Source organism: Onychomys torridus, chromosome 18 (genome assembly GCF_903995425.1).
Source record: "Onychomys torridus chromosome 18, mOncTor1.1, whole genome shotgun sequence".
Classification (NCBI taxonomy): Eukaryota; Metazoa; Chordata; class Mammalia; order Rodentia; family Cricetidae; genus Onychomys; species Onychomys torridus.
The window spans coordinates 65,836,765-65,861,800 of NC_050460.1; the positions used below are offsets into that span (position 1 = coordinate 65,836,765).

The 25,036-nt window shown below is 45.1% G+C and overlaps 1 protein-coding gene across 1 annotated transcript; it reads left to right on the forward strand.

Moving 5' to 3' along the window:
- The first annotated feature begins 971 nt into the window (after positions 1-971).
- LOC118570068 (H-2 class II histocompatibility antigen, E-D beta chain-like) lies at positions 972-25,036 on the forward strand. Its single transcript, XM_036168443.1, has 4 exons — positions 972-1,068; positions 19,400-19,666; positions 23,249-23,530; positions 24,930-25,036. The coding sequence occupies exons 1-4, from the start codon at positions 972-974 to the stop codon at positions 25,034-25,036; spliced, it is 753 nt and encodes a 250-aa protein (XP_036024336.1).

The window sequence follows — 25,036 nt, forward strand, 5'->3', positions numbered from 1 at the left end:
CTGACTCCCAGGCAGGGGGATTCCAGGTCACACCACCTCAGGCCTGGCTCTTTATGTGGGTGTTGGGACCCTGAGGTCAGATCCTCACACTTGTACTTACTGATGGAGTCATGATTCCTGCTGTATGCATCTATTTCAATAAACACATTTGATATCCAGTTTCTGTTGATTAATGTGCAGTGGGACTGAGGTCAGAAACAGGACCCCGAATCCTAAGACCAATGTAAGAACAAGAAGAGGTTGAATTGGATAGAAAAATCTACTCCCAGTTCAGTTCTGTCAGTAAAAAAAGTATCTGATGAATAAAATTAAAACAAAAATGAAAACATACCACATGTTAATGTGTCCATCACCACCATTATCACCATCACTGTAAACACATGTGAAGATAAAAGTCCCCTCAAATCATCGAAGCTTTGGTGGCAAGGATATAATGGTTCATATCTCCCAAATGACTGGGTTTATATACTGTCATTCACACTTTATGTTTAGTGTATCTATTAAACACTTTATAATACATCCATGAGCAGACTTCTCCTGTCCTTTCTTAGGATAAAGTAGGAGGGGTAAGTACTAGAGGGATTCCCTCAGCAAACAGGGAAGTCACTGTAGGAGTCACAGTAGGGGCTGGACTCCCACAGGCTCAACTGTCCTAATGCACAGTGTCAAGGCTGACCTGCCTCAGAAGAGGTGGCTCAGCATGGTGTCCATTCAGGTGCTGCAGATGCAAACTGATCAAAACTTTACAACCCTGAGCTGAAGCCCTCTGCTTAACAAAGGAAACTGGAAACTTCAGAAAGACCTTCATCCTGAACCTCTGCCCACCACCTGATGATGCTGCCCGCCTCTGCTGCTGATTGGCTCTTCAGCACTGAAGGTACCCAGCCCAGCACCAATGGGTGGAGTTGATCACAGTCCCCAGTCAGGCAGGCTGGCCTGCTTCTCTGGCCACCATCCTCTCCTCTCCCGTGATGGCTCTGTGGCTCCCCAGAGGCCCCTGTGTGGCAGCTGTGGTCCTGATGCTGATGGTGCTGAGTCCTCCCGTGGCTTTGGTCAGGGACCCCCGACGTAAGTGCACACCTCAGGGGCTGAGCTGCTGTGGGTGGGGAAGTCAGAGAGCTACCTTCATTTGGTCTACACTAAGCCTTTTAAAACTTGTCATTTTTTTTTTACCACTTCTTTTAATCACATGCATCTCAAATTATTTCCATATGAAAGGATCTTGCTCCTTTGAGACCAGTGAATGGCATCACACATGGGTCCTGTCCCCATCCTTCCTCTTGAGACTCCTCCAGCCTGACATCACAGTTCCTAGGATCTGGAAAAGATGAAGAAATCAGAGTGTTAAAATAATGAGCTGTCCAGAACCTCTCTAAAACATTAAGATAGAAACAAGGGGATATTTCTCTGAAGATTTTATGAGCTATATAGAAGAATTGAGAGACTATGCTAGAAGACTGTGTTGTCCCCTCACTGGGGTCTGTGGCATTAGTACATCTGGCTAATATCCCAGGAAGGATCAAGGGCATCTTCTCTTCTCCCTGAACCCCAGTGTTCATGATCCCTGTGCCCCTGTGGTGGGGGTGCTATCATAGGAAGTAGTCAGTGTTCCCTCTCTACTGTGGGAGGGACTCAGGAGCTGACCCTGGAACATAATGCTTGAGTCATCCTCCTAGACAAGGAGCATCCATGGTGTGCTCTTCAGTGTCTTGAAGACTGAGCGATTCCTCTGACAGCCTAGCACAGGATGGCATCCTCTGTAGCTCAGAACCATCCCACACCACTTCTCCAGCACCAGCCACCTTCCTTCCTGAGTGTAAAGCAGAAGATTCAACTGGTTTTAGATATGAAATTCTATTTTCATATATCAACAGTGGCCAGAATCAACAATTTCATATGGTTCAATCTGTGCACCCCAAGCAAGGGTGCAGACAGCGTGAAGGCTGTTAACATCTCCCAGGGTAGAAGCCAGTCAGCAACTAAAGGCCACTGGTCTGCCAGTGTTCCCCCAAATCTTGTAGATTCCTTCATCTTGCTGTCTGTTCTCGATCATCCATGTTGAGTTGTTGGTATTTACAATTCCTCTCTGGCCCTTCCCAGTGCCATGATGCAAAACCCAAGATGTAAATATGAATATATATATTATGTATGTCCATGTGCATGTGTGCGTGTGTGCGTGAGTACATGCATGTGTGTGTGTGTGTGTGTGTGTGTGTGTGTGTGTGTGTGTGTGTGTGTAGGCTGATTTCTGCAGTTCTAGAGTTTAGGAAATACAGTATTCAAGGGCTCACAGCTACTGTGTGTATATTTGCTTCATGATCACAGGACACAAAAATGGGGGGGGAGCTGCTCTCACAGGCCACAATGACAGTAGTGATCCAAACCCCACGACGAAGTCCTTATCCCTTTCATTACAATAAGTCCCCATGACACGGTCACTTGTTAAATGTTCTACTTCTCGTCTCTGTTGCAAGGGGGACAGTGTTTCCAACACTAGAGGACATTCACACAGCAGAGCACCAGGACTCCAAACCCGAGTCCTTCTTTCCTGCAGAATATGAGGGAGTGGTCCCTTGAGGTATCAGGAGCCTCCTCCATGGCTTTTCCGGCCCCAGCCCACCAAGCAGCTTCTCTGTTTAGGCCCGTGATCAACCTCTCACATGGATATACTTGGCTTTGCCTCATGGGGACTCTGTGGTGGCCTTAGTCCTGTGGTCCCCAGGTGGCGCCTGGGTGAGGTCTCTGTGGTGGCCCAGCCCTTGCAACAAAACCTGGGTCATGCTTCACGTGAATCTGGATGGAAACCCCCGTGGCCGACAGCCCTCGCTCTCAGTGTTCCTGCAGCATTAACAGCTCATTGATGCCTCCGCAGTTAGCGGCTGTGGCCTCTGGACTGGCTGGTAAGCCACACCTGGGCCTCCTTGTGCTGTGGCCTGGGAGGGCAGGGGGCCCTAGGTCGGGAGAAAGTGAAGAAACATCAGGTGTATCCCTTCCTCATCAGTCAGGGTTTCTAAGTAAAGCACAAGGTGAGAAGCTCAGTCTGAAAATCTGAATTCAGACAGCAAACAAGCGCTCGGCTGGGCACCTCACTTCCCTATTTGCTGTGTCCTGCACCCTTGTGCTGAGCAAAGGGCCGCAGAAGGCTGTCACCCAGACAGAGTGAGAGCAGGCTTATGCTGCTAACCACAGGATGACAGAGAATAGCAATTGTATGCACATATGTTTTAACCCTCTCTCCTTCAGGAAGGCCTCGGGGACTTGTGGGTAGTGAGATCAGCTTTGTCTGCTCTGGAATTCACTCGTCGGTGTCAGCATTCCTTCTGGGCAAAGAGAGTTTTGGGGTGCAGGTCTATACCGATGGTCTGGCTCACAACAGTCTGTACTCCAGATCCAGGAGACTGAACACCCTATCCTGGCTTCTGTGGGCAATGCACACAAGTAGTGCACATACAGACAAGCAGCACACACACATGCACATGGATAAAAATAAGCATGTATAATTCAGAAGAAAACAAGCTTATCTGAGGGCCAGTGACATGGGTTAGTGGGTCAAAGGGCTTGCCACCATCCCGACAACTTGAGTCAGAAGTCTAGTCCCACACGGTGAAAGCAGAGAACTGCGGTTGCACACGTGTGTCATGGCACACACACACACACACACACACACACACACACGCACACACACACACACAATAAGATGCAATAAAAAACAAACAGAAAACTTATTAAAATATGTTATCAGTGTATCTTTCTGGGCTACATTGTGTTGATAAATATTTAAGATCTATTTTTATTACTTTTAATTGTGTGTGTGTGTGTGTGTGTGTGTGTGTGTGTGTGTGTGTGTGTACATGTGTGAAGGTGCCCACAGAATTTAGAAGAGAACATTGGATCCCCTGGAGCTGGATTTACAGGCAGTTATGAGCCACCTGATGTAGGTTTGGAGAACCAAACCTACGTCCTCTGTAGTAGCAGTGAGTGCTCTTAACTATTGAGCTGTCTCTCAGCTCCTGACATATCAGTGTATGTACAGTGGCTGGCAATCATGCTAAGCATGCCATCTTCCCAAGCACCAGCCGTTTGTGTGTTGAATTCCTTACTCTTCTGGCCGTGTGGATGTGCACTGTGGATTTGCTTTAACTCTGGAATAACCCCACTATGCTGTAGAAAAGCAGGAACGACCTCTGACCTCCTTTTGTCCCCTTTCAACTCTGTCATCTACCTTCCTTTACCATCCCCAGGCTCCAGTGACCACTGAAGTGTGATCCTAATTAGTCTTATCAATAAAAACCAGGAGTCAGATATCGGGGTGAAAACTGAAAGATCAGAGAAGTAAAGGAGAAGCCACTAGTGACTTCTTACCTCTACGAACCCTCAGACCCAAAGGGGGGCCAAGATCCTGTCTCCATCCACCTTATATTCCTGTCTCCACCTCCCGAGTGCTGGGACTAGAGGTGTGTGCCACCACTGCCTGGCCTCGATGGTTAAGTGGTGGTTAGCTCTGCTCTCTGGTCTCCAGACAAGCTTTATTTGTTAGAACACAAACAAAATATCCCACAACAGACTCCCTCTGCCTCCCCGCTTTGTTCCTCATCTGGGTTGACTTTTCAGTTCACAAGCGAGTGGGAATATGGACCCCGTCTGTCTTTCCGAGTCTGGCTCATTTCATTTAGCGTAAGAGCTTCCTGTTGCATCCAGGTTGCTCCAAGTGATGAGACTTCATTCCCTTCGTGGCTGAGTAGGATCCCACTGTGTACACACACTTCCTTTATCCATCCATCCATGGGTAGGCATCACGGCTGACTGCACACTTCACTGTGGAGAGTATCTCTGCGGCGAACAGACTCAGATTTCTTTTGGGTACAAAGATTTCATCTTTGGGTAAATACTCACAAGTATTTAGTTTTATGAGGATTCTCCAATGTTCACTGTGATGTCTGTATTAGTATTTGTTTCTGACAGTGTGGGATCTTTCCCTTTCTCTCATCCTCACCAGTGCTTCTTAATTTTTGCTGAGCCACCCTTCCTGCTGGGACAATATTCCACTGTGCTTCTGGTTTCCTTCATGGTTGGTGAAACTAGTCCTCAAATGCTTGTTGGCCGCTTGCACCCTATGTCTTCTTCTGAGAGGTGTCTTTTTAGCTCCCTTCCCTGTATTTTAATTGGCTTATTTGGTTTTCCAGTGCTCACGTTTAAAAAGATTGTTTTATGGGCAGTGGTGGTACACATCTTTAATCTCAGCATGCTGGAGGCAGAGGCAGATGGATCTCTGTGTTTCCAGGACAACCTGGTCTATAAATCGACCTCCAGGTTAGCCAGAGCTACACAGATAAACCCTATCTTGAAAAAAAAAATTGTTTTATGTATATGGGAGGTTTAACTGCATGGGTATGTGTGCACCATGAGAATGCAGTTCCCACAGAGGCTAGATAACAGCGTCAAATGCCCAAGAACTGGAGTTACAGACAGTTGTGGGCCATCGTGTGGGTGCTGGGAATCAGGTCCTCAGTAAGATGTTCCTACCGATGAGCCACCTCTGCAGCCCTGGGTTCAGCAGGCTCATGACTGCTGCAGAAAGTGCTGCTCTGCTGTCTTTTGTGTGCTGCGACTTCACTGAATGTATCAGCAAACAGCTTTTCCGTAGCTCGTTTAGGTTTTTCTGTGTATTAAAATCATGGTGCTTGCAAACATGGATAACTCCCTTCCGATTTGGATAATTCTGGCTTTTATTGTTTTATAGCCCTTGCAAAGGCTTCCAGGAATGCACTGAACAAGGGCAGTGAGTATAGATGGCCTATGTCTTACCAGGTCCAGGAGGAAATGGCGTTAGCTCCACCCACTCTGAAATTGACTGTGGTTTTTTATATATTGTCATTATCATTTTGATGTATGCTCCTTCTACACCTTTTTTTTTTTTTTGAGCTTTGCTTATCATAAACAGCATGAATTTTATCAAACACTTTCCTTATGTCTACTGAAATGACACGTTGTTTTAAACCTTCATTCATGTTGATGTGTTATTTCACACTTATTTATTTATGTATTTCAGACCATCCTTGCATCTGGAAGATGAATCATACTTGGACATGGCCTATGGATTTTTGATGTGCTGTTGAATATGATTTGCTAGAGTTTTATTGGCACCTTTGTTTATAAAGGTTATAACTGGTTTATTTTTGGCTTGATCTCTGAGAAAGGGTTGACAAAGAGCTATCCATTTCAGTTTTTAGACGAGTGTAACTACAATGGGAATTAATTCTTAAAATATTCCATGGAATCTGGCAGCACCATCAAAACCTAGAGTCTCCTTTATGATCAGCCTATTTTGCTTTTATATCTCTTCTTGATTCAGTTACTGAGAGCTGTATTTGTTCAGGGACTTACCCCCCTGTTCCAGGCTTGCCTGATGTTTGACATAGACTTCTTCAAGGCAGTGTCTCTCAACCCTTGTATTACACAGCTAACTGATAATGCCCTTTCTTAATCTCTAATTGTATTGACTTGGGATTTCTCTTTTTTGTTTCTTGGTTAGAATAGCTAATGGTTTGTCAGTTTTGATAATCCCTTTAAAAACAGTTGTCTGATTTGCCAATTGCTTATGCCACATATTTTTGTTTTACGTTATTAATTTATGATCTGTATCAAGTCTGTGTTACTGAAAGAGGCAGACAGGCAGAAGAGGGAAACAGGTCATGAACATGGTTGCAGTACATGCTATACTTGATTATCGATGTCTGTATGAAACCCACCACTTTGTACAATAAGCATACTCTGGTGTATAACTCTAAAACAACAACAACAAAAACCACCCAAACTTCCCATCCTAACAGCTTTTGCTGATACCCACAGATAATATGTCATGTGGTTATCTTTGCTTCTTTCTGGAAAGTTCTTTATTTTCCTTCTTAGTTTCTTCAATTATGTGTCGGCCTTTTAGGGGCATGTTGTATAATCCATCCCTGTTTGTATTGTTTCCACTTTACTAATTGTTTTTTAATTGTAGTTTTACTTTATTATGGTCTGGGACGATGCATGAACTGATTTTGATGCAAAATTTACTGAGCCTTAATTTACGGTTCAACATGTGCTCTGTCCTGGGGAATGTGCACGCTGCCTGGACAGCTGTGTGCTCTGCTGCCATTGGATGGGATGTTCTGTGACTGTGCCTTAGGTCCGTTTGGATGGGATGCTCTGTGACTGTGCCTTAGGTCCGTTTGGATGGGATGCTCTGTGACTGTGCCTTAGGTCCGTTTGGATGGGATGCTCTGTGACTGTGCCTTAGGTCTGTTTGGATGGGATGCTCTGTGACTGTGCCTTAGGTCTGTTTGGATGGGATGTTCTATGACTGTGCCTTAGGTCCATTTGCTGAGCTTGTAGTTTAACTCAGCAGTTTCCTTGATGATTCTCTGGTCATTGATAATAGGGTATTGACAACCCTATTTATTACTGTGTTAAAGTCTATTTCTCTCTTTAGACCTGTTAATGTTTGATTTATATATTGTGGTGTTCCCATGTCAGGTGCATGATGTATGTCTATAACTATTTAGTCATTTTGTTAAGTTTATCATTGTATCAACATGCAACCGCCTTCTTTGTCTCTTTCACCCTCTAAAGTGTAAAGTCTGCTTAACCTGGTATAAGTATTGTTACTTTGTCTCACTTTTAGTTTCCATTTGTGTGATGTATCTTTCCCCAGCCTTCATTTCTAGCCTCTATATGTGTTTGTGAATGTGATGAGTTTCTTGTAGACAGTATACACTTGAGTATTATTTTTTTATCCTTTCAGCCAGTTGTATCAGTTGATTGGTGAATTTAATTCATTTATGTTCAAGGCTGCCTTCCAGCCTTCCTTCCTCCCTCCCTCCCTTCCTCCCTCCCTTCCTTCCTCCCTCCCTCCCTTCCTTCCTTTCTTCTTCTCCCCTCCTCTTTTTCTTTCTTTTTTTTTCTTCTTTTTTTTTCTTCTTTTGCATGCCACAGCACATACGGAGGTCAGAGGACCACTTGCAGGGTAAATTCTCTCCTTTCACCATGTGCGAACTGGGGATTAAAGTCAGGTCATCAGACTTGCCAGCAGGAGCTATTACTCACTGTTACTTGATGTTACTCAGTGTTACTCTGTTACTGAGGCACCTTCCCCACCCAATACTTAAGGTTCTCATCATGAGGTATGAATTCCCTGTACAATTTTCATTGTGTTGTTTGTATTTTCTACTTGTTTCTTTCCAGCTCTCTTAATATTTAGTTTTGTAGCTGCGATTTTCTCTCTTTCAGAGCTTTTATTCTCTTTCATGTACATGTCCTACTTGATTGTATGTATTCACATGTCTTCATTGTAGGCGAATTTCTAAACAGTCTTATTAAATAAGAAATACAGAGCTAAATACAGAGGTATAAGCTGTAGAGATCAGAGAAATAGCTGCCAACTAACCTTAGCTCACCACCTCGCCATAGAACCAGCCTCTTCCTGTCTAATCTGCACCTTTATTGCTTCCCTGTTCTGCCTTCTCATTGGCTCTATGTAGATGTAATCATCTTGTTAAATAAGAAACACAGAGCCAGTTGCAGAGTTAAAACCACAAGGTCAGAGCAAGAGTGGAAAACCTTACCCTTCACTGTTTCTGCTATCCTTCCTCTCCGCAAGAGACCTACTTCTGTGTGTCCTGTCTATTTATAGACTTTCTGTTCTGTTTTCTCATTGGTTGTAAACCCAGCCACATGACCTCTTCGTCACTGCCTGTCTGTACAGACCTCCAGGTCTTCTATGGTTGGTATTAAGATTAAAGGCGTGTGTCTGCCATGCTGGCTGTGTCCTTGAACACACAGAGATCTACCTAGCTCTGCCTCCCAAGTGCTGGGATTAAAGGCATGCACCACTACAGCCCGGCTTCTGCTCTGGTTTGCTCTGACTTTAAGGCAACCTTATTAACATACAAATAAAATCACATTTCAATACAAATAAAATATCACTATATTTCCCCTTTTCTATTTTAATCAAAAGAAAAAAAGGAAAAAAGGTATAACTAATATAAGAAAAACTATATATAAAAGTACAATAACTATATATACCACATATACAAACAATAAATACCTAAACAATGTTTAGTCCATTTGCATTTGACAAATTCAGAGAAAATAATTCCATTATCTATCCTATTTTGGTAAGTCCAAAATGTACCTGATTCACTTTCTATCCTAACTTATATTATTAACAGAACTGTCTTATAACATCTTTCAAATTTATACACTTACAGCTCTTAGTGAGTTTTTCTGAAATCCTTAACAAAGATAATTATAACTATAACTAACTGATCTTCAACTCCCTCAGAGACCCAAGAAGGAAATAATACTACCTAATAAAAAATAAAAACAGGAAGTGCATGCAAGCAGCTTCCAAAAAAAAAAAAAATGTGAGTTGACAGAAACAGCCAGCTGCCTGGACAGTCACCTGAGGTTTCTCCACAGTGTTGGGGCATCATCTTCAGCCTATATATAGGCTTAGCGTATCTGACAGACTCTTTTGTGAACTAGGATGTATACAAGGTCAACAGTTTGACCTCACATTTGGTGAGAGCAGTCCATGTACCAGAAACACCTGAATTCCATTAGTGTCATGTCAGGATTTTAAATTCTGGAAATTATTGATGTTTTTTCAATTCAGCTGTCCATTTTTCTTAGCTGTGTATATGTGGCTTCATCTCAGCATCCCGTTCTTCTCTGCATCCCTCTATTAAATGCCAGTCTACTATTGAGAGGGGTGAGCTTAGTTATTCTTCAAGAATAGCTGTTTCATCTGCTGTTCCATTGCACATCAGAAGCCATTGACCCACTCCCTGTTCAGCTGCCTTTGAAGAAACGGGCACGGTACCTTTCCCAGATTGCAAAGGCCACTCAATTCAGGGATGGTGCCATATTGTCCTGGCTTCAGAAGATGCCTTTTGTTAAAGCCACAACCACACTTGTTTTGGCAAGAATCAGTAGTCCTTTGTTTCATATCCTGTCTGTCCTGTTTGTCAGCAGTTGATTCGAGGATACTTTGTTGTCCAGTGGCTAACTTTTGCCACAATGAAAGTTAACTCCATATGCAGTTTCTTCAATGCCCATATTTTCTCTGAAGTAGATTGGTACTGCCAGGAGCCGACATGTCTCATATTCATAGCAAAAAAGAAAAATTCCTAAGTTATTAAAACATTTTTAAATGCCATATTCTGTAGATCTTTGAAGGGTTTGAAGATGACCTGTCTATCTAAAATATATCTGTTTGATCTTGAAAACATACCTAATATGACTACAAGTTCAATTGTAATGTCTAACCACTAATTTTCATTTCTATATATCCTAATAGTTGGTAATACTAACATTCAAGGATTAGCAAATTGCATTACATTGTTAAATGAATGGTATAAATACAATATCTCAAACAAGATTAGAAATACGTATATGGTATATTCTAACAATCTCAATCTCAATAATAATAATAATTTGTATACAATATAAAACAATCCAATCCAATGTAAAGTATTTAAAACTAGTAATTGTCTTTTTCTTTTTTCTTTTTTTTTTAACAAGCACCTTTTGCCTAGCCCTTTTCTTAACCCTTAATAACAACTTGTAACCAACCCTCCTAAACAATGAAAACTATCCCAGACCCAAAACCCATAAAAAGACCAAAAAACCACCCACCCCACACCACCCCTTTGGGAATGTGGGCGTCGTATTCTTAAAATTGCTTCCTGCTGGGTATGGGTGAAGTTATCTTTATTCTGAAAAGAAAAATTTTGGGTTAATTGTCAAATTCTAGGAAAGGTAACTATATTCTTTGTTATCCATAATGCCAAAGTTCAGGGTTTATCTCAAGTCCTTATTCAAGTAGTCTTTGAAACTGGATCATCTCAGCTAGCCATCTCAGAATTGCTCTAAGCACTTTGTTGTCCAAAGCTGATCTGTAGATGATGTTTGTCAGCTTAGTGATATTATTTTCCATGTGGAATTGTCGTTGTGGGGCCCCATGCTACTGTTATGGTTTGCTCTGACCCATTTTCTAGCCACCATTTCTGGCTCTGTTCTAGTGGCTGTCTGTTCTCTCCAGATATGTTTATTTTGGGGAACACACAATATTTCAGGAAACACAATACCCACCACATTTCCCCTGTTTTTGTCTAAAATTTAAAAAGGTTAACTAATACAAGAGAAATCATATCCAATAGGTATATACAATATTCACAGTCAAGATTACATTAATGATGTCTAGTCCATTAACATTTGACAGATTCAGGTGAAAAACTCCACTATATATAACAATGTCCAGTCCAGTAACATTTGATAAACTCAGACAAAAAAAAATTTCATTACCTATCCTATTTAAAACAAATAGTTCCTTTTTAAAAGTAGATTCCATAATCTCCCTTTTTATCTTATCATATCCATATTCTCTCTCTTTTCTTTTCATAAAGATTCAATAATCTACCTTTTGTCATTTTTATATCTTCCTCTTTCTCTTTTTAGAGTAGATTCAATGATCTACCCATTTATCCTATTATTTCTTTATCTTTTTTCTCAGAATAGATTCAGTGATCTACCTCATATCTATATTCTCCTTTTTCTTTCTTTATTTCTTTTTTTTTTAAACCTCAACTCTATTTTTGGGTTAATTGTCAAGTCCTGTATCATTTGTCCAGCTGCTGCATAATGAGGAAGTGCAGGGCTTGTTTCAAGTCCTTGTTCAAGTATTCTGTCAGGCTGGATCATCTCAGCCAATCATCTTGAAATTGTCCTAAGCAGTTTGTAGTCCAAAGTCGATCTTTCCATGGTGTTAATCAGCTAATGGCTTTATCATAGTCCATGTGCAATTATCGTTGTGGGATCCTGTCATCTTCTTGAAGATTTCAAAGTCACTGTTAGGTATGGTCATGGTTCCCTGCAGACTTTTTTTTTTTTTTTTTTTTTGTGCCTCCTCTGTGGTTTGGAGTAATCATAGTCTGATAAATGTCTGTCTCTCGGAACCATGAATGTTCTTCCCTAGAAGAGAAAATCTTCACAGCAATTTCTCCCCACCATTTGTCTTGCCAAACTTTTCCAAACTGACCTTTGTCGATGCTTTCTTGTAACATGATGGTCCAGGCAATTCTCTGAACAAGCAGCAGTAAACCCTTTGTCCCAGGCAGCAGCATCACAGTCACCAACACGATGAGAAGCAGCCTGCAACTTGGAGCAGCAGCCGCTGCCTCCATGGTTCCACCACAAACGTTTGTGGCTGGGTCCTGGGCTGAAACTTCTCCTTAGCAAACCTCCTGGGCTGGCCTCAAACTCAGGATCCTCCTGCCTCTGCCTTCTTCAGTAAATCCTACTGGCATGGGCCACCACAGCCGGCCGAGTGTAGCTCGGGTCTGAGCTAGGGCTCACAAGGCCACAGGCAAGAGGCTTTTTCATGAATTCGTACCACGAACGTTGGGCGTCAGATGTAGTAGGAATCTTAAAAGTTCTTATTAATGAAATCAAACCTGAGGCCAGTTATTGGGGTGATTGCTGGAAGATCAGAGACACAGAACAAGCCAAAAGACAGAGAGAACAGAAAATTCAGGAGAAAAGCATGTAGTTAGTTAAGCATTTGGCTGGTTAAGCTTTTAGGCTTTGGAGCAATGCAGTTCAGCTGAGACCCATTCTGGATGAGGACTCAGAGGCTTCCAATCTGAGGAAACAAGACCAGCTGAGGGACTGGCGAGGTGAGGAAACTGTGGCTTGTTCTGTGTCTCTGATCTTCCAGCAATCACCCCAATAACTGGCCTCGGGTTTGAGTTTCATTAATAAGAACACTTAAGATTCATGCTTCATCTCTAAGCCCAGCCACATCACTTTCTTGTCACTGCCTGTCTATACAGACCTCCAGGTCTCTATGGTTGGTACTGGGATTAAAGGTGTGTGTCACCACCGCTGACTTCTGTTTGTGGCTTGCTATGATCTCTGATCTCCAGGCAACCTTTATTTATTAACATACAAATAAAGTATCACCACACTTCATAACGGCAGTTATCATCCTTTCTTTCTAATGTCAGACTCACTCTAGTATTTCTTATAAAGCTGGTCCAGCAAAAGTAAACTCCCTCAGTTTCTAATTATTTGAGAAATAGTTTATTCTCCTTCATAGTTCAAGGACAGTTTTTCTGTATATAATAGTCTTAGACTACAGGGAGTTTTTTCCCTTCAATATTTTTTCCTAGTCTCTTCAGGCCTATAAGGTTTCTTCTAAGACATATGATATAAATCTAATGAGCATTCACCTTAGATAAACTGGTATTTGTCTGTTGTTCTAGGATTCGTTCTCTCTGTCTGTCTCTCTGTGTGTGTCTCTTTGTCTCTGTCTCTTTCTCTGATTTGGTCTCTGTCTCCATCTCCCCTACCACCACCGTGTGTGTGTGTGTGTGTGTGTGTGTGTGTGTGTGTGTGTGTGTGTTTCTTTGTCCCACTGTATTCCCTCTTCCTGGTGACTCAGCCCCATCTTTAAGAATGCTGTAGTAGTCTATGTTTTCGGTACTTCCAACAATCTTATTTGAGTGAAGGAATACTTTGGTGAGAGCTAGTTGGGGTTCTTTGAGCTTCTTGTATTCGAATGTGTCTTGTAATTGTGTCATTATTTTGAATTCTTCAGACATTGCAGACATTTCTTCAAACTGATGTCTGCTTATGGAGAATTGTGATTTTAGAGGTATTGCATTTCCTTACATGGTTCTTGTTCTTTCTCTCTCTCTCTCTCTCTCTCTCTCTCTCTCTCTCTCTCCCTCCCTCCCTCCCTCCCCCTCTCTCATGCACTTGCAACTAGTGTAACATTTGCTTCTTCCACTGTTACTGGATTTTGTAATAAGTATTTTTTTTCACTTAGATAGTTGTGTGTGGTAGTTTGGATGTAATTGGCCCCATAAACTCATAGGAAGTAGCACTGTTAGGAGGTATGGCTTTGTTGGAGGAAGTGTGTCACTGTGGGGGTGGGCTTTGAGGTCTCCTATGCTCAAGCCACACTCAGTGAGATAGAACACTTCCCATTGCCTGTTGGTCAAGATGTAGGATTCTCAGCTCCAGCACCGTGTCTGCCTGCACACTGATATGTCCCATCATGATGATAATGAACTGAACCTCTGAACTGCAAGCCACCCAATTAAATGTTTTTCTTTATAAGAGCTGCCATGGTCATGGTATCTTTTCTCAGCAACAGAAACCCTAACTAAGACAATAGACTATAGAAAGTCAATGGATTGGATATTTGGAGCTTGGTTGTGGTAGAACTAAAAGTGTACTTGGCATGATTTCTTCATCTTTGGTTAAGCATCATCTGCATGCACTGTCCTGCCTAATCTCATGTCAACTTGACACAGGCTAGAGTCATCTGAGAGGAGGGAGCCTCAGTTGAGAAATGCCTCCTTAAAATTGGACTGTAGGCAAGTCTGTAGAGTATTTCCTTAATTAGTGATTGATTGGGAAGGGCCCAGCCCATTGTGAGTGGTGCCATTCTTGGGCTGGTGGTCCTGGGTTCTATAAGAAAGCAGACTGAGCAAGCCATAAGGAGCAAGTCAGTAAGCAGCACTCCGCCATGGCCTCTGCACCAGCTCCTGCCTTATGGTTCCTGCCCTGCTTGAGTTCCTGTCCTGATTTCCTGCAGAGATTAACAGTGATGTAGAAGCCAAAGAACCCCTTTCCTTCCCAGGTTGCTTTGGTCATGGTTTTCCATCACAGCAATAGAAACCTTCAGTGATTCATAAAGGTTTGCAACTTTATAGCAGATGTTGGAATCCAGTGGTGTGTGTCTGAGTCTACTCAGAAGTCCAGCCCTGATGGCAGTGTTGGTGTAAGACATGAAGGACACTGGCTTGAAATCTCTCAGCACAAGTACAGGCAACACAAAGAATATGACACCAGCAGTCCTACCCTCCAGACATAGCAGACCCCTGAGGACTCTCAGGATGGAGACAACTGGCTCTTAAGGTTGAGTGGCCACAGCTGTAGAGCTGTGAATGGTATTTCCGCAGGTCTGAGAACTGAACATAGTCGGTCTCATGGTTCTGGGGGCCGTGGCATCAGTAACCACAGGCTCAAGGCTGTGGAACACAGAGCAGGACTTTGTGCTTTGTCATGTGGCTGCAGTGGTACTGAGGTTTGGGGCACTCTCAGCAACACTGGTGGAGTTATCTACCAGTAGGTCTGAAGGGACAAGCAAATTGTGATCAGGAATTTGGGCACCAGAAGTTGTGATCTAGAGTCCTAAGGTGTGAAGACCTTTCCTGAATTACCTAGGCCATAGGAAGACAATGTTCAGGCTTGTGGCATGGTTATCCACACTCCAGAAAGGTAGGAAAAAAAACGCAGTAGTGCAGAGACCTGGGCTATTCTGCCATCCTGGAACTGTAGGGTATGGATATGAATGTCTGTGGAAGATGGGCAGTGGTATTGCACACCTTTAATCCCAGAACTCAGGAGGCAGAGGCAGGCAGATCTCTGTGAGTTCAAGGCCAGCTTGGTCTACAGAGCAAGTTCCAGTACAGCCAGGACTACACAGAGAAACCCTATTTCAAAAAAACAAAAACAAAAAAGAAAGAAAGGTAAGGAATGTCTGTGGATTACCTAGGGAGCCTGTGGTAACCCATGGAGAGCTGTGGTAAGGACAGGGCTTGTGGCACTGTTAGCTACAGGACATGGATGAGTCTGTCCTCGGGCCTTGGGGCAATTTGAATGATGCCAAGGATTTTTGTAGCAGAGGCCACATTCCCAAGGCCAATTAAGACTGGATGAATCTGAGATCAGGGATGCTGGGAGTCACAGGCATGCAACTGTAGGAGGAAACAGCTGGACACATGAGAATACAGTCAGCACTTTGCACCAGCTGCCACACCCCAGATGTTGTGGGATGGAGGGGAGGCCTTTCCTGGCCCGGGAAGAGCAAGTAGGATGGGATGTGAGTTTGTTCCCATGGCAGCAACTGGTCCTGTGGGATGCTGAAGGGGCTACTAACAGGTGAGGTGCATACCAACACAAGGCTTCTGCTGGCCAGAGTAGCAGGGAGCTGGCTGTCAGCCTCTGCAAGACATCTTCTATCAGTGACTGGGCACCAGCATGGGTTCTTGGTATGATATGAACCAAAGCAAATCCCTTCTCTAGAGCTGAACAGTCACTATTAGGCCACCAAGCTTCCCAGACTGTCATGTGTGAAAGGGCTGTCACTCTCCTGCTGTGAAGGCCCTGGTCTGTGTTTATGACAAGGTGTGGTGGTCCTTTCCTGCTTACTTTTCTCGTACAGTGGGCTTTCCCCAGCTGTGGTCTGAAGGTGCAGTGTTCCCCACAGCACCTGTGTTTGAACACTCAGTCTCCTGCAGTATTGTTGTTTTTGAAGGTTGTGGAACCTTTAGGAGGTGGAGCATTGCTGGAGGAAGTAAGTCCTGGGGAGTGGATCTTGCAGCTTTATAGCTGGACCACTCCTGATATCTCTCTGCTTCCTGACGGCGGGAGTCCAGCTTTGACCTGTTGAAGGGTTCTTGGAAGGAGGAGAGAGAAATGAGGAAGTATGAGACACAAATATAGATGTAGATAGCAAGAAAGACAGAGACCCAGGATAGCTTTGGGAGGGCTCTGGGTCAATACCTAGCTGCCCCAACTTTATTCATAATGGGCCCTTTATATACTACCAAGGGGAGACGCAAAAGACCTTTGATTTCAAGATCAAAGCACAATATACAACCAAGTGTAGAGCCTTCAAAACACCTGGTAACCACACCCCTGGCCAAACTATCCTATTATGCAGCCCTGCTGGGTAAAGCAAGCTCAGATTCTCTGACCTTGAGTAAGGTCTTATTAGGGAATCTCTGTGGGCTCCTACACTTGACTGCACAGGCATTGTGACAAGCTGTCTGGTGTTCCTGCCTCCTGCTCCTCCTCCTGCTCCTCCCTCCTCCTGCTCCTCCCTCCTCCTGCTCCTCCCTCCTCCTGCTCCTCCCTCCTCCTGCTCCTCCCTCCTCCTGCTCCTCCCTCCTGCTCCTCCTCCTGCTCCTCCCTCCTCCTCCTGCTCCTCCTTCCTACTCCTCCTTCTGCTCCTCCCTCCTGCTCCTCCTCCTGCTCCTCCTTCTGCTCCTCCCTCCTGCTCCTCCTTCTGCTCCTCCCTCCTGCTCCTCCTCCTGCTCCTCCCTCCTGCCCCTCCCTCCTCCTCCTCCTGCTCCTCCCTCCTACTCCTCCCTCCTGCTCCTCCTCCTGCTCCTCCCTCCTGCTCCTCCCTCCTGCTCCTCCTGCTCCTCCCTCCTACTCCTCCCTCCTGCTCCTCCTCCTGCTCCTCCTCCTGCTCCTGTCTCATGCTCCCATCTTGTACTCCTATCTCATGCTCCTGTCTGGTGCTCCCATCTTGTGCTCCCACCTCTGTGCCTTCCCCACCATGACAGACTGTATCTTTTATCCTTTCAAGTCATAAGTCAAAACAAAATAAAAATTAAGAATAAACTAAGGACTCTATTGTTTCTAACTAGTTATTTGGTTACAGCAGTGAGAAGCAGCTAACACCCACCTCCAAACAAGGAACTGAGATTGGCCTTTGTTCTTTTTCTCTAGTAAGATTGAACTCATGGCCTTGGGGTGCTTGGTAAGTTCTCTGCCACTGGGCTACATCATCCCTATATTTTCATTTTTTAAAAAATGTTTTGAAACAAATTATTGCAAAGTTATTATGGTTGGCACCAAACTCATCACATAGACCAGGTAGACCTTGAATTGCCATCCTCCTGCCTCAGCCTCCCAAGCAGCTAAAACTAAAGCAACACCACCATGCTGGTTGTGATTCACTTTGTTATTTTGTTTTTTTTTTTCTCCTGAGTTACCATGGCAACTCGCTGTTTGGCTTGGAGTACCCGTCACTGATTGGCTGATGTTCAGAGTTCTCCCTCAACTGCTTCCCCTTTGTCTTCCCAGTTCCTCTCTGAGCTAGACTCAAGCCCCGTGTACCGCCTCTTGGCTGGTATCTCCCCAGGAAGTTTTACCTGAGGTGTGTGGGGTTGTAATACACCATGACATCCCTGCCTAACTCTTCCTCACACTGCCATGGCGTTTGACTCCACTGTGCATTTGTTAAGAATGACAGCGGGGGGGGGGGGGGGGCGTGGTTGGGCAACAACAGGAACTCTGCCCGCCCGTCAACTGCGCTCACCTCTGTGCCAGCCGGCACCATCCCGCCACTGGCCCCACAGTTCTTCCTCCACAACAGCAGACCCACCGAGACCTCCTCCTACAGTTTCCTTTTGCTCAGGATGTCACGTCTTCGAAGCGATTGAGATCCCATGACCCCTGCAGCCTGATCGCTGAGCGCCTCTGACCCTCGCGTTCTCAGCCCCATGTCCTCAGTTTCCTTGAAATTCATCAAGTCTTTCCGACTTTTCACAAGGGCGTTTGTCGCCACACCTGCTTCCTTCCCCTTATCCACCCTCATTCTTCTAGCTGACATCAACTTACCCTTCTGAGAAGCCACTCCTTAGCGTCCTGTGCCGCGTGCGTCTCTAGCGTCTGCCCGGTTGCTCTCTGTTAACAGACATGCCTCTGTTGGGATTTTCTCATCCTTGGATAGTTTCATCCCTTACTTGCACAATTTCAAGCTCCAAGAGTAGAAAGGAGAGACTGAATTTCCCCTCTTAGGGTTCCCAGGGGCAGGAAGCCTGACACAGGATCAGTACACGGGGGTGTTTTATAGACTGACTGTTCTAGATCAGTGCTATTTAAGGTGAGGGTGAAGACCTGTGGTCATGAGAAGGGGCAGCAGGTAGTGGATGGAGCAGGATCAGAAGGATTTCCCTGTCCTGCATTGTTTTTGTGCTGCTTAGTTTTAACTCTCAACTTGACACAACTTGAATTTAATCACCTGGGTAGAGAGTCCTCGTGAGGAATTATCTATATCAGGATGGCCTGTGGGCATGTCTGTAGGGGACTGTCTTGATTGTTAGTTGATGTAGGTAGGCTCAGCCCACTGTGGGTGGCTCCATTCCCTAGGCAGGGTCCCTGAAGAGCATAAGAGAGGAGGAAGCTAGATGAGAAACATGAGGATCCACGTGTTTATTCTCTCTCTGCTCCTGACTGTGGACACGATTCTGTAAGTTCTTGTGTTGACTTGCTGGCAGTCATAGACTGTACTCTGAAATTATCATCCAAATAAGCCCCTGCTCCCCTAAGTTGTCTTTGTCAGGATATTTTATCACAGTAACAAAACTCAACAGTTTCCCTCTGCCTCAGGTGATCAAGATGGACTTGTGGTGTGGGTAGTCGGGGATTAGAGGGCGCAGGAGGTGAGTTCCTTGCAGGTGTCATAGTTCCCTTTGCTGACCCCCAGCCTGGGGCATTGCCTGAGTCTCCTCCCAGACAGCTGTAATGGAGTGTGTTCCTGTTCCCACAGCACGTTTTCTGCTGCAGTTGAAGGCTGAGTGCCGTTACCTCAATGGGACAGAGCGTGTGAGGAGTGTGACCAGATTCATCTATAACCAAGAAGAGTTTGCCCACTTTGACAGTGACGTTGGGAAGTTTCTGGCAGTGACTGAGCTGGGGCGGCCCATAGCTGAGGACTTGAATAGCCAGAAGGACGTCCTGGACAACTATCGGGCCTCAGTGGACAGGTGCAGAAATAACTATGCGCTTGTTGAGTGGTTCCTGTTGAAGTTGAAAGGTAAACATTGGGCTGGAGGTGCACAGGTGAAAGAGAGTGTGTGTGTGTGTGTGTGTGTGTGTGTGTGTGTGTGTGTGTGTGTGAAACTGAGGCACTTGTGATCTTCTTGAGGCTTCTTGTTGGTCAAAAGGTCCTCCAGGGGAAGCAGAGAGCTCAGTGTTTCAGAGCAAGTACTGTTCTGAGTTCCCACGTTTGCAGCTCACAGAAGCCTGTAACTCTAGCCCCAGGGGATCTGAGTCCCTCTACCAGCCCCATGAGTGTTGCGCGCGCGCACACACACACACACACACACACACACACACACACACACTCACACACGGAAACATATATACATGCACTCATTATGCACATAATTAAAAATAAAAACAAAATCTTTTTTAAAATTCCTCTTTTTGTTTGTTTTCTTTCTTAGCGTATGTATTTAAATCATTGAAATGGTTAGACAGTCTAAGAAGATGGCTCAGTGGTTAAGAATGCTTGCTGCTCTTCCAGAGGAGCCAAGTTCAGGTTCCAGCACACACAGTAGGTAGCTTGCTCACAAATGTCTGTGACTCCAGCTCCAGGGCTTACAGCCTCTTCTGGCCTCCACAGGCACTGACACACATGTCACACACACACAACACAACACACACATAAACAAATGAAAATAAATAGTTTTTAAATGATTGGGAAGCTGACTTTTAAGGCATAAGTTTGTTCTTAATGTACTGTGTTGCTGTTTTATATAGTACTGCTAATAATACAGTGGTGGCAGATTCCTTCTCAGCTGAGGTGGCTTAGCACACACTCTCTGTTAGACTGTTGTTTTCTGTGCTGCCAAATAGTTCAGAACAAAACAAATAGACACAAGTGTGCAAGAAAGAGAGACTCATGGCGGGGAGCAGTGATGGGAAATAGTGGGATGGGGATGAACAGAATGTATTATGTACCTGTGTGAAATTGTGTAAGAACAAGTTTAACTTATTATGTAAAACACGTAACTACACTTATACAAAAGCATGCCTCTCTTTCATTTATAATGCCCTTTTCTTTCAGTTCTGTGTTTCTGTCACTTGGTTCACATTGGAGGGGGGCAATCTGTAGCAGGAATCTTAAAAGTTCTTATTAATAAAATCAAACCTAAGGCCAGTTTGGGGTGAATGCTGGAAGGTCAGAGAAGCAGAACAAGCCACAGTTTCCTCACCTTGCCAGTTCCTCAGCTGGTCTTGTTTCCTCAGACTGGAAGCTTCTGAGTCCTCATCCAGAATGGTTCTCAGCTGAACTGTGCTGCTCCAAAGCCTAAAAGCTTAACCAGCCAAATGCTGCTAGTTTCTGGTCTTCACGCCTTATATATCTTTCTCTTTCTGCCATCACTCCCTGGGATTAAAGGCGTGTCTCTCCATGCTGGCTGTATCCTTGAACTCACAGAGATCCACCTAGCTCTGTCTCCCAAGTGCTGGGATTAAAGGCGTACACCACCACCGCCCAGCTTCTGCTATAGCTTGCTCTGACCCATTTTCTAGCCACCATTTTTGGCTCTGTATCTAGTGGTTGTCTGTTCTCTGACCCCAGATAAATTTATTAGGGTGCACAATATTTGGGGGAACACAATACCACCACAGGAGTCCATTCCTGTTCTAAGTGTGATGGTTTGAAAGAAAATGGCCCGCAAAGGGAGTGGCACTATTAGGAGGCATGGCCTTGTTGGAGGAAGTGTGTCACTGTGGGGGCAGGCTTTGAGGTCTCCTGTGCTCAAGCTTCCCTTAGTGCCACAACACTTCCTGTTGCCTGCAAGATGTAGACTCTCAGCTACTTCTCCAGCACCATGTCTGCCTGCAGGCCACTATGTCCCACCATGATGATAATGGACTGAACCTCTGAACTATAAGTGAGACACCCCAATTAAATGTTTTACTTTGTAAGAGTTGCCATGGCCACTGTGTCTCTTCACGGCAATAGAGACCCTAACTAAAACATTAAGCTTCACCCATTGTCCGCTACCCTGAATTCCAGTGTTTTCCAGAATCTCCCACCCACACTTTAACCAGGCCTGATGCTGCTTAGCTTCTTGAAAATATCTTATTTTATTTTTAATTACACGTAAATGTGTATGCGTGCATGTGAATGCAGTGCTCACAGAGGCCAGAAGAGTGTAGCTGGAGAGCTTCTCTCCAGGTGCCACCAAGCCCCCAAGGTCCCAAAACCCACGTATAAAATAATCACTCAAACGTTCATATTATTTATCAACTGTGTGGCCGTGGCAGGCTTCTTGTTATCTATTTCTTATATCTTAAATTAACCCATTTCTATTCATCTATAACTTGCCATGTGGCTTGTGGCTTACCTCGACCTTACATCTCGCTTGTCATGGCGGCTGGCAGCTCTCTCCCCTCCGCCTTCCACTTCCTAGAATTCTCTTCTCTGCTTGTCCCACCTATACTTCCTGCCTGGCTACTGGCCAATCAGTGTTTTATTTTAACCAATCAGAGCAACACATTTGACATACTTGAACATCCCACAGCAGAAGAGGGTGCTGGATCCCCTAGAGCTGGAGTTATAAGTGGTTGTGAACCCCCAGAAAGGAACTCGGGTCCTCTGCAAGAGCAGCAAGTGCTTTTAACTGCTGAGCCACCTCCCCAGCCCCCTTGCTTAGCTTCTGAGGTGAGATGGGACCTATTCAGGGCTGTGTAGCCATGGACTGTATATGAAATTTCTCTGCTGACACTTCACTGACATTTGCTTTGGTAATTTCCCCAGTTTAGGGTTTATATTTTTATTTTTCATTGCTTTCTTTGAAGACATTTTTATTCACAAGCATTTCTGAAAAAATATTAGTGTGTGCCAATCAGTCCTAGAAGTGTCACTTCTCGGGATTGAGAGGAAACATTTCCCCAGGTTCCTCCTTTAAAATAAATGCCCCATAGAGGCTGGTGTATGAAGGACTGTCCCAAGACCAAGCCCTGGTGACAGTGAGCCCCAGACCCTAGCTGGGCCTGAAGTGTCAGCTCAGAAAGAGACACAGTTGTACAATGACGACAATTCTGATTTCAGATACATTTGTTTTGCAAAGGAGAGTGTCACATAGTGTGTCTGTGTGTGTGTGAGAAAGAGAGAGAGACAGACAGAGGAAAGAATGCCGTGTCATGTGTGTGGAGATCACAAGACAGCTTGCAGGACTGAGTCTCTCCTTCCACCACATGGGTCCTGGGAGTTGAACTCAGGTCATCCATCTTGGCAGCAATCTCTTTTACCTGATGAGCTATCTTGCTGGCCCTAAATGTAATGAATTTTTAGATTTTTGTTTCCTCACAAACTGGAGAATCACCTCTCTCTGCACCTGTTTCCCGGGGTAGAACCATTCCTGAGCTCTTTGGGGGTGTACGTGCATTGAGGTGCTGTGCCCACAATCCAGCCACACCGCTTTCAGTTGAAAAACTGAAAAGATTTCAGTTCAATAATGAATTTTTTTTTCAAGCTATAAAATAAAACCTTAGAGTTCCTCAGATCCAACAGGTCACAGGAAGCCTTGGGAGGCAGACAGACAGACAACCTGGGAGGACACTCCGCCCCCATGACTTATTCTTACCTCCCTTTCTCCTCTAGTTGAGCCCCAGGTGACTGTGCACCCCACAAAGACGCGGCCCCTGGACCACCACAACCTCCTGGTCTGCTCTGTGAGCGGGTTCTACCCCGGACACATTGAAGTGAGATGGTTCCGGAATGGCCAGGAGGAGAAGACTGGGGTTGTGTCCACGGGCCTGATCCCCAATGGAGACTGGACCTTCCAGACCCTGGTGATGCTGGAGATGGTTCCTCAGAGTGGGGATGTTTACACCTGCCAGGTGGAGCATCCCAGCCTGACCAGCCCTGCCACAGTGGAGTGGAGTGAGTGGGAAGCTCCTGACCCTGAGAATCCCTGCCAATGGGGGAGGGGGCGTGGTTTACCCCAGCCTATCAGCCCTCTGACCCTGAGAATCCCTGCCCACCAGGTAGAGGGCATGGCTTATTCCACAGGGAATGATGCATAGACTTTCCAAGTTATTGGCTTTTATTCCTTACCTAGTTCAATGTCTACACCCACTATACTGGCTGATTAAGAAGGGAGCCATGTGGAAATGTTCCCAAACAGAAAGTCATTGAAAAATAAAATAATCAAAAGATTGGGTGAAAGTTGCGAGCACCTTCTGCCAAATGTGTCAATGTCATCGGTACAGCACACCGCAGGAGCGAGGTTCTCTGGCAAGAAAGTGTACCTCTAAGGTTTAGGCCATGACCCCAGAAAGGAACTAAAATTAGATGCACCTCCTCAGGACCGCGGCTATCAAGAGTAAAGTGGAACTCCTGGCCCAGGCTTTACCCGCCATCCTAATCTCAGCACTCGGGAGGCAGAGGCAGGCAGATCTCTGAGTTCAAGGCCAGCCTTGAACTGAGTTCAAGTTCAGGGCTACAGAGCAAATTGCAGGAAGGCCAGGACTACACAGAGAAACCCTGTCTGAAAACAACAACAACAAAATCAGTGGATGATGAATTTCACCAGCTTCAGTTCTCTCCGGTGCAGAGGACTCTTAAGTGAGATGTATGTCCTCCACAACAGGCTATTTTCTCCAGAGCTGTTACAGGTGATACTGGACCAAGTCACTCATGAACCCCAGGCGGCCGCCCCAGTTCATGTCATCTCACAAGTGCAGGAGAAGGTGGGCTCCACGCCTGAAGATGTTTGATACGCAGATGAGTCCAGCAGGGGACCCAAGAGTCCTGCAGCTGCTGTGCAGGGTGAAGTATAGATGAGTCAGTAGCAGGATAAAGACAAAGGCCGCTCTGGGTTTGGGTCACGATGTTCTTGGTTCTTCTTGGTCTTGTCCCATTCTGACCCTGTGTCTGTGGCTGGTGCCCTCAGAAAATGCCTGCGGCACCACAGTTGGCGTCTCGGTCTGATGTGCTCCTTCTGTTGGTCTGTTGGTTGTAGAGACCACTTGTGGGTACCATATTGTTGGCCAGCATGTGTAATATGCAGCACTACCCAGCCACCGGCTGCTGCCACTGTGCGAACAGAAATGATGTCACAAGTTCCATTATGAGATTGGAGTAGATGATAAAGCAACAGCAGATATCTGCATTCCTATCCATGGCTGCAGCTGCAGTCTTCCACTTAGGCGGCTTTGTGTGACTCTGGAATATCTTTCCAGGAGTGGCCAGTTCTGGCTCCCCTAGTGCTCTGACTATCAGCACCCCAATGAGGGGTGTTGAATTTGAAATAAAATCCACGCCTGGCTTCCCTCCTTAGGGGCTCAGTCCACGTCTGCACAGAGCAAGACACTGAGTGGAGTTGTGGTTGGCATGCTGGGTCTGCTGTCCCTTGCAGGGGGGCTGTTCATCTACTTCAGGAACTGA

What these genes read in the sequence shown, in the direction of transcription:
- LOC118570068 (XM_036168443.1), top strand. Translation starts at nt 972, where the DNA reads ATGGCTCTGTGGCTCCCCAGAGGCCCCTGTGTGGCAGCTGTGGTCCTG. An exon ending in TTTGGTCAGGGACCCCCGAC is followed by an intron (nt 1,069 to 19,399) that starts GTAAGTGCACAC and finishes CTGTTCCCACAG; the next exon opens with CACGTTTTCTGCTGCAGTTG. An exon ending in CCCTGCCACAGTGGAGTGGA is followed by an intron (nt 23,531 to 24,929) that starts GTGAGTGGGAAG and finishes TTCCCTCCTTAG; the next exon opens with GGGCTCAGTCCACGTCTGCA.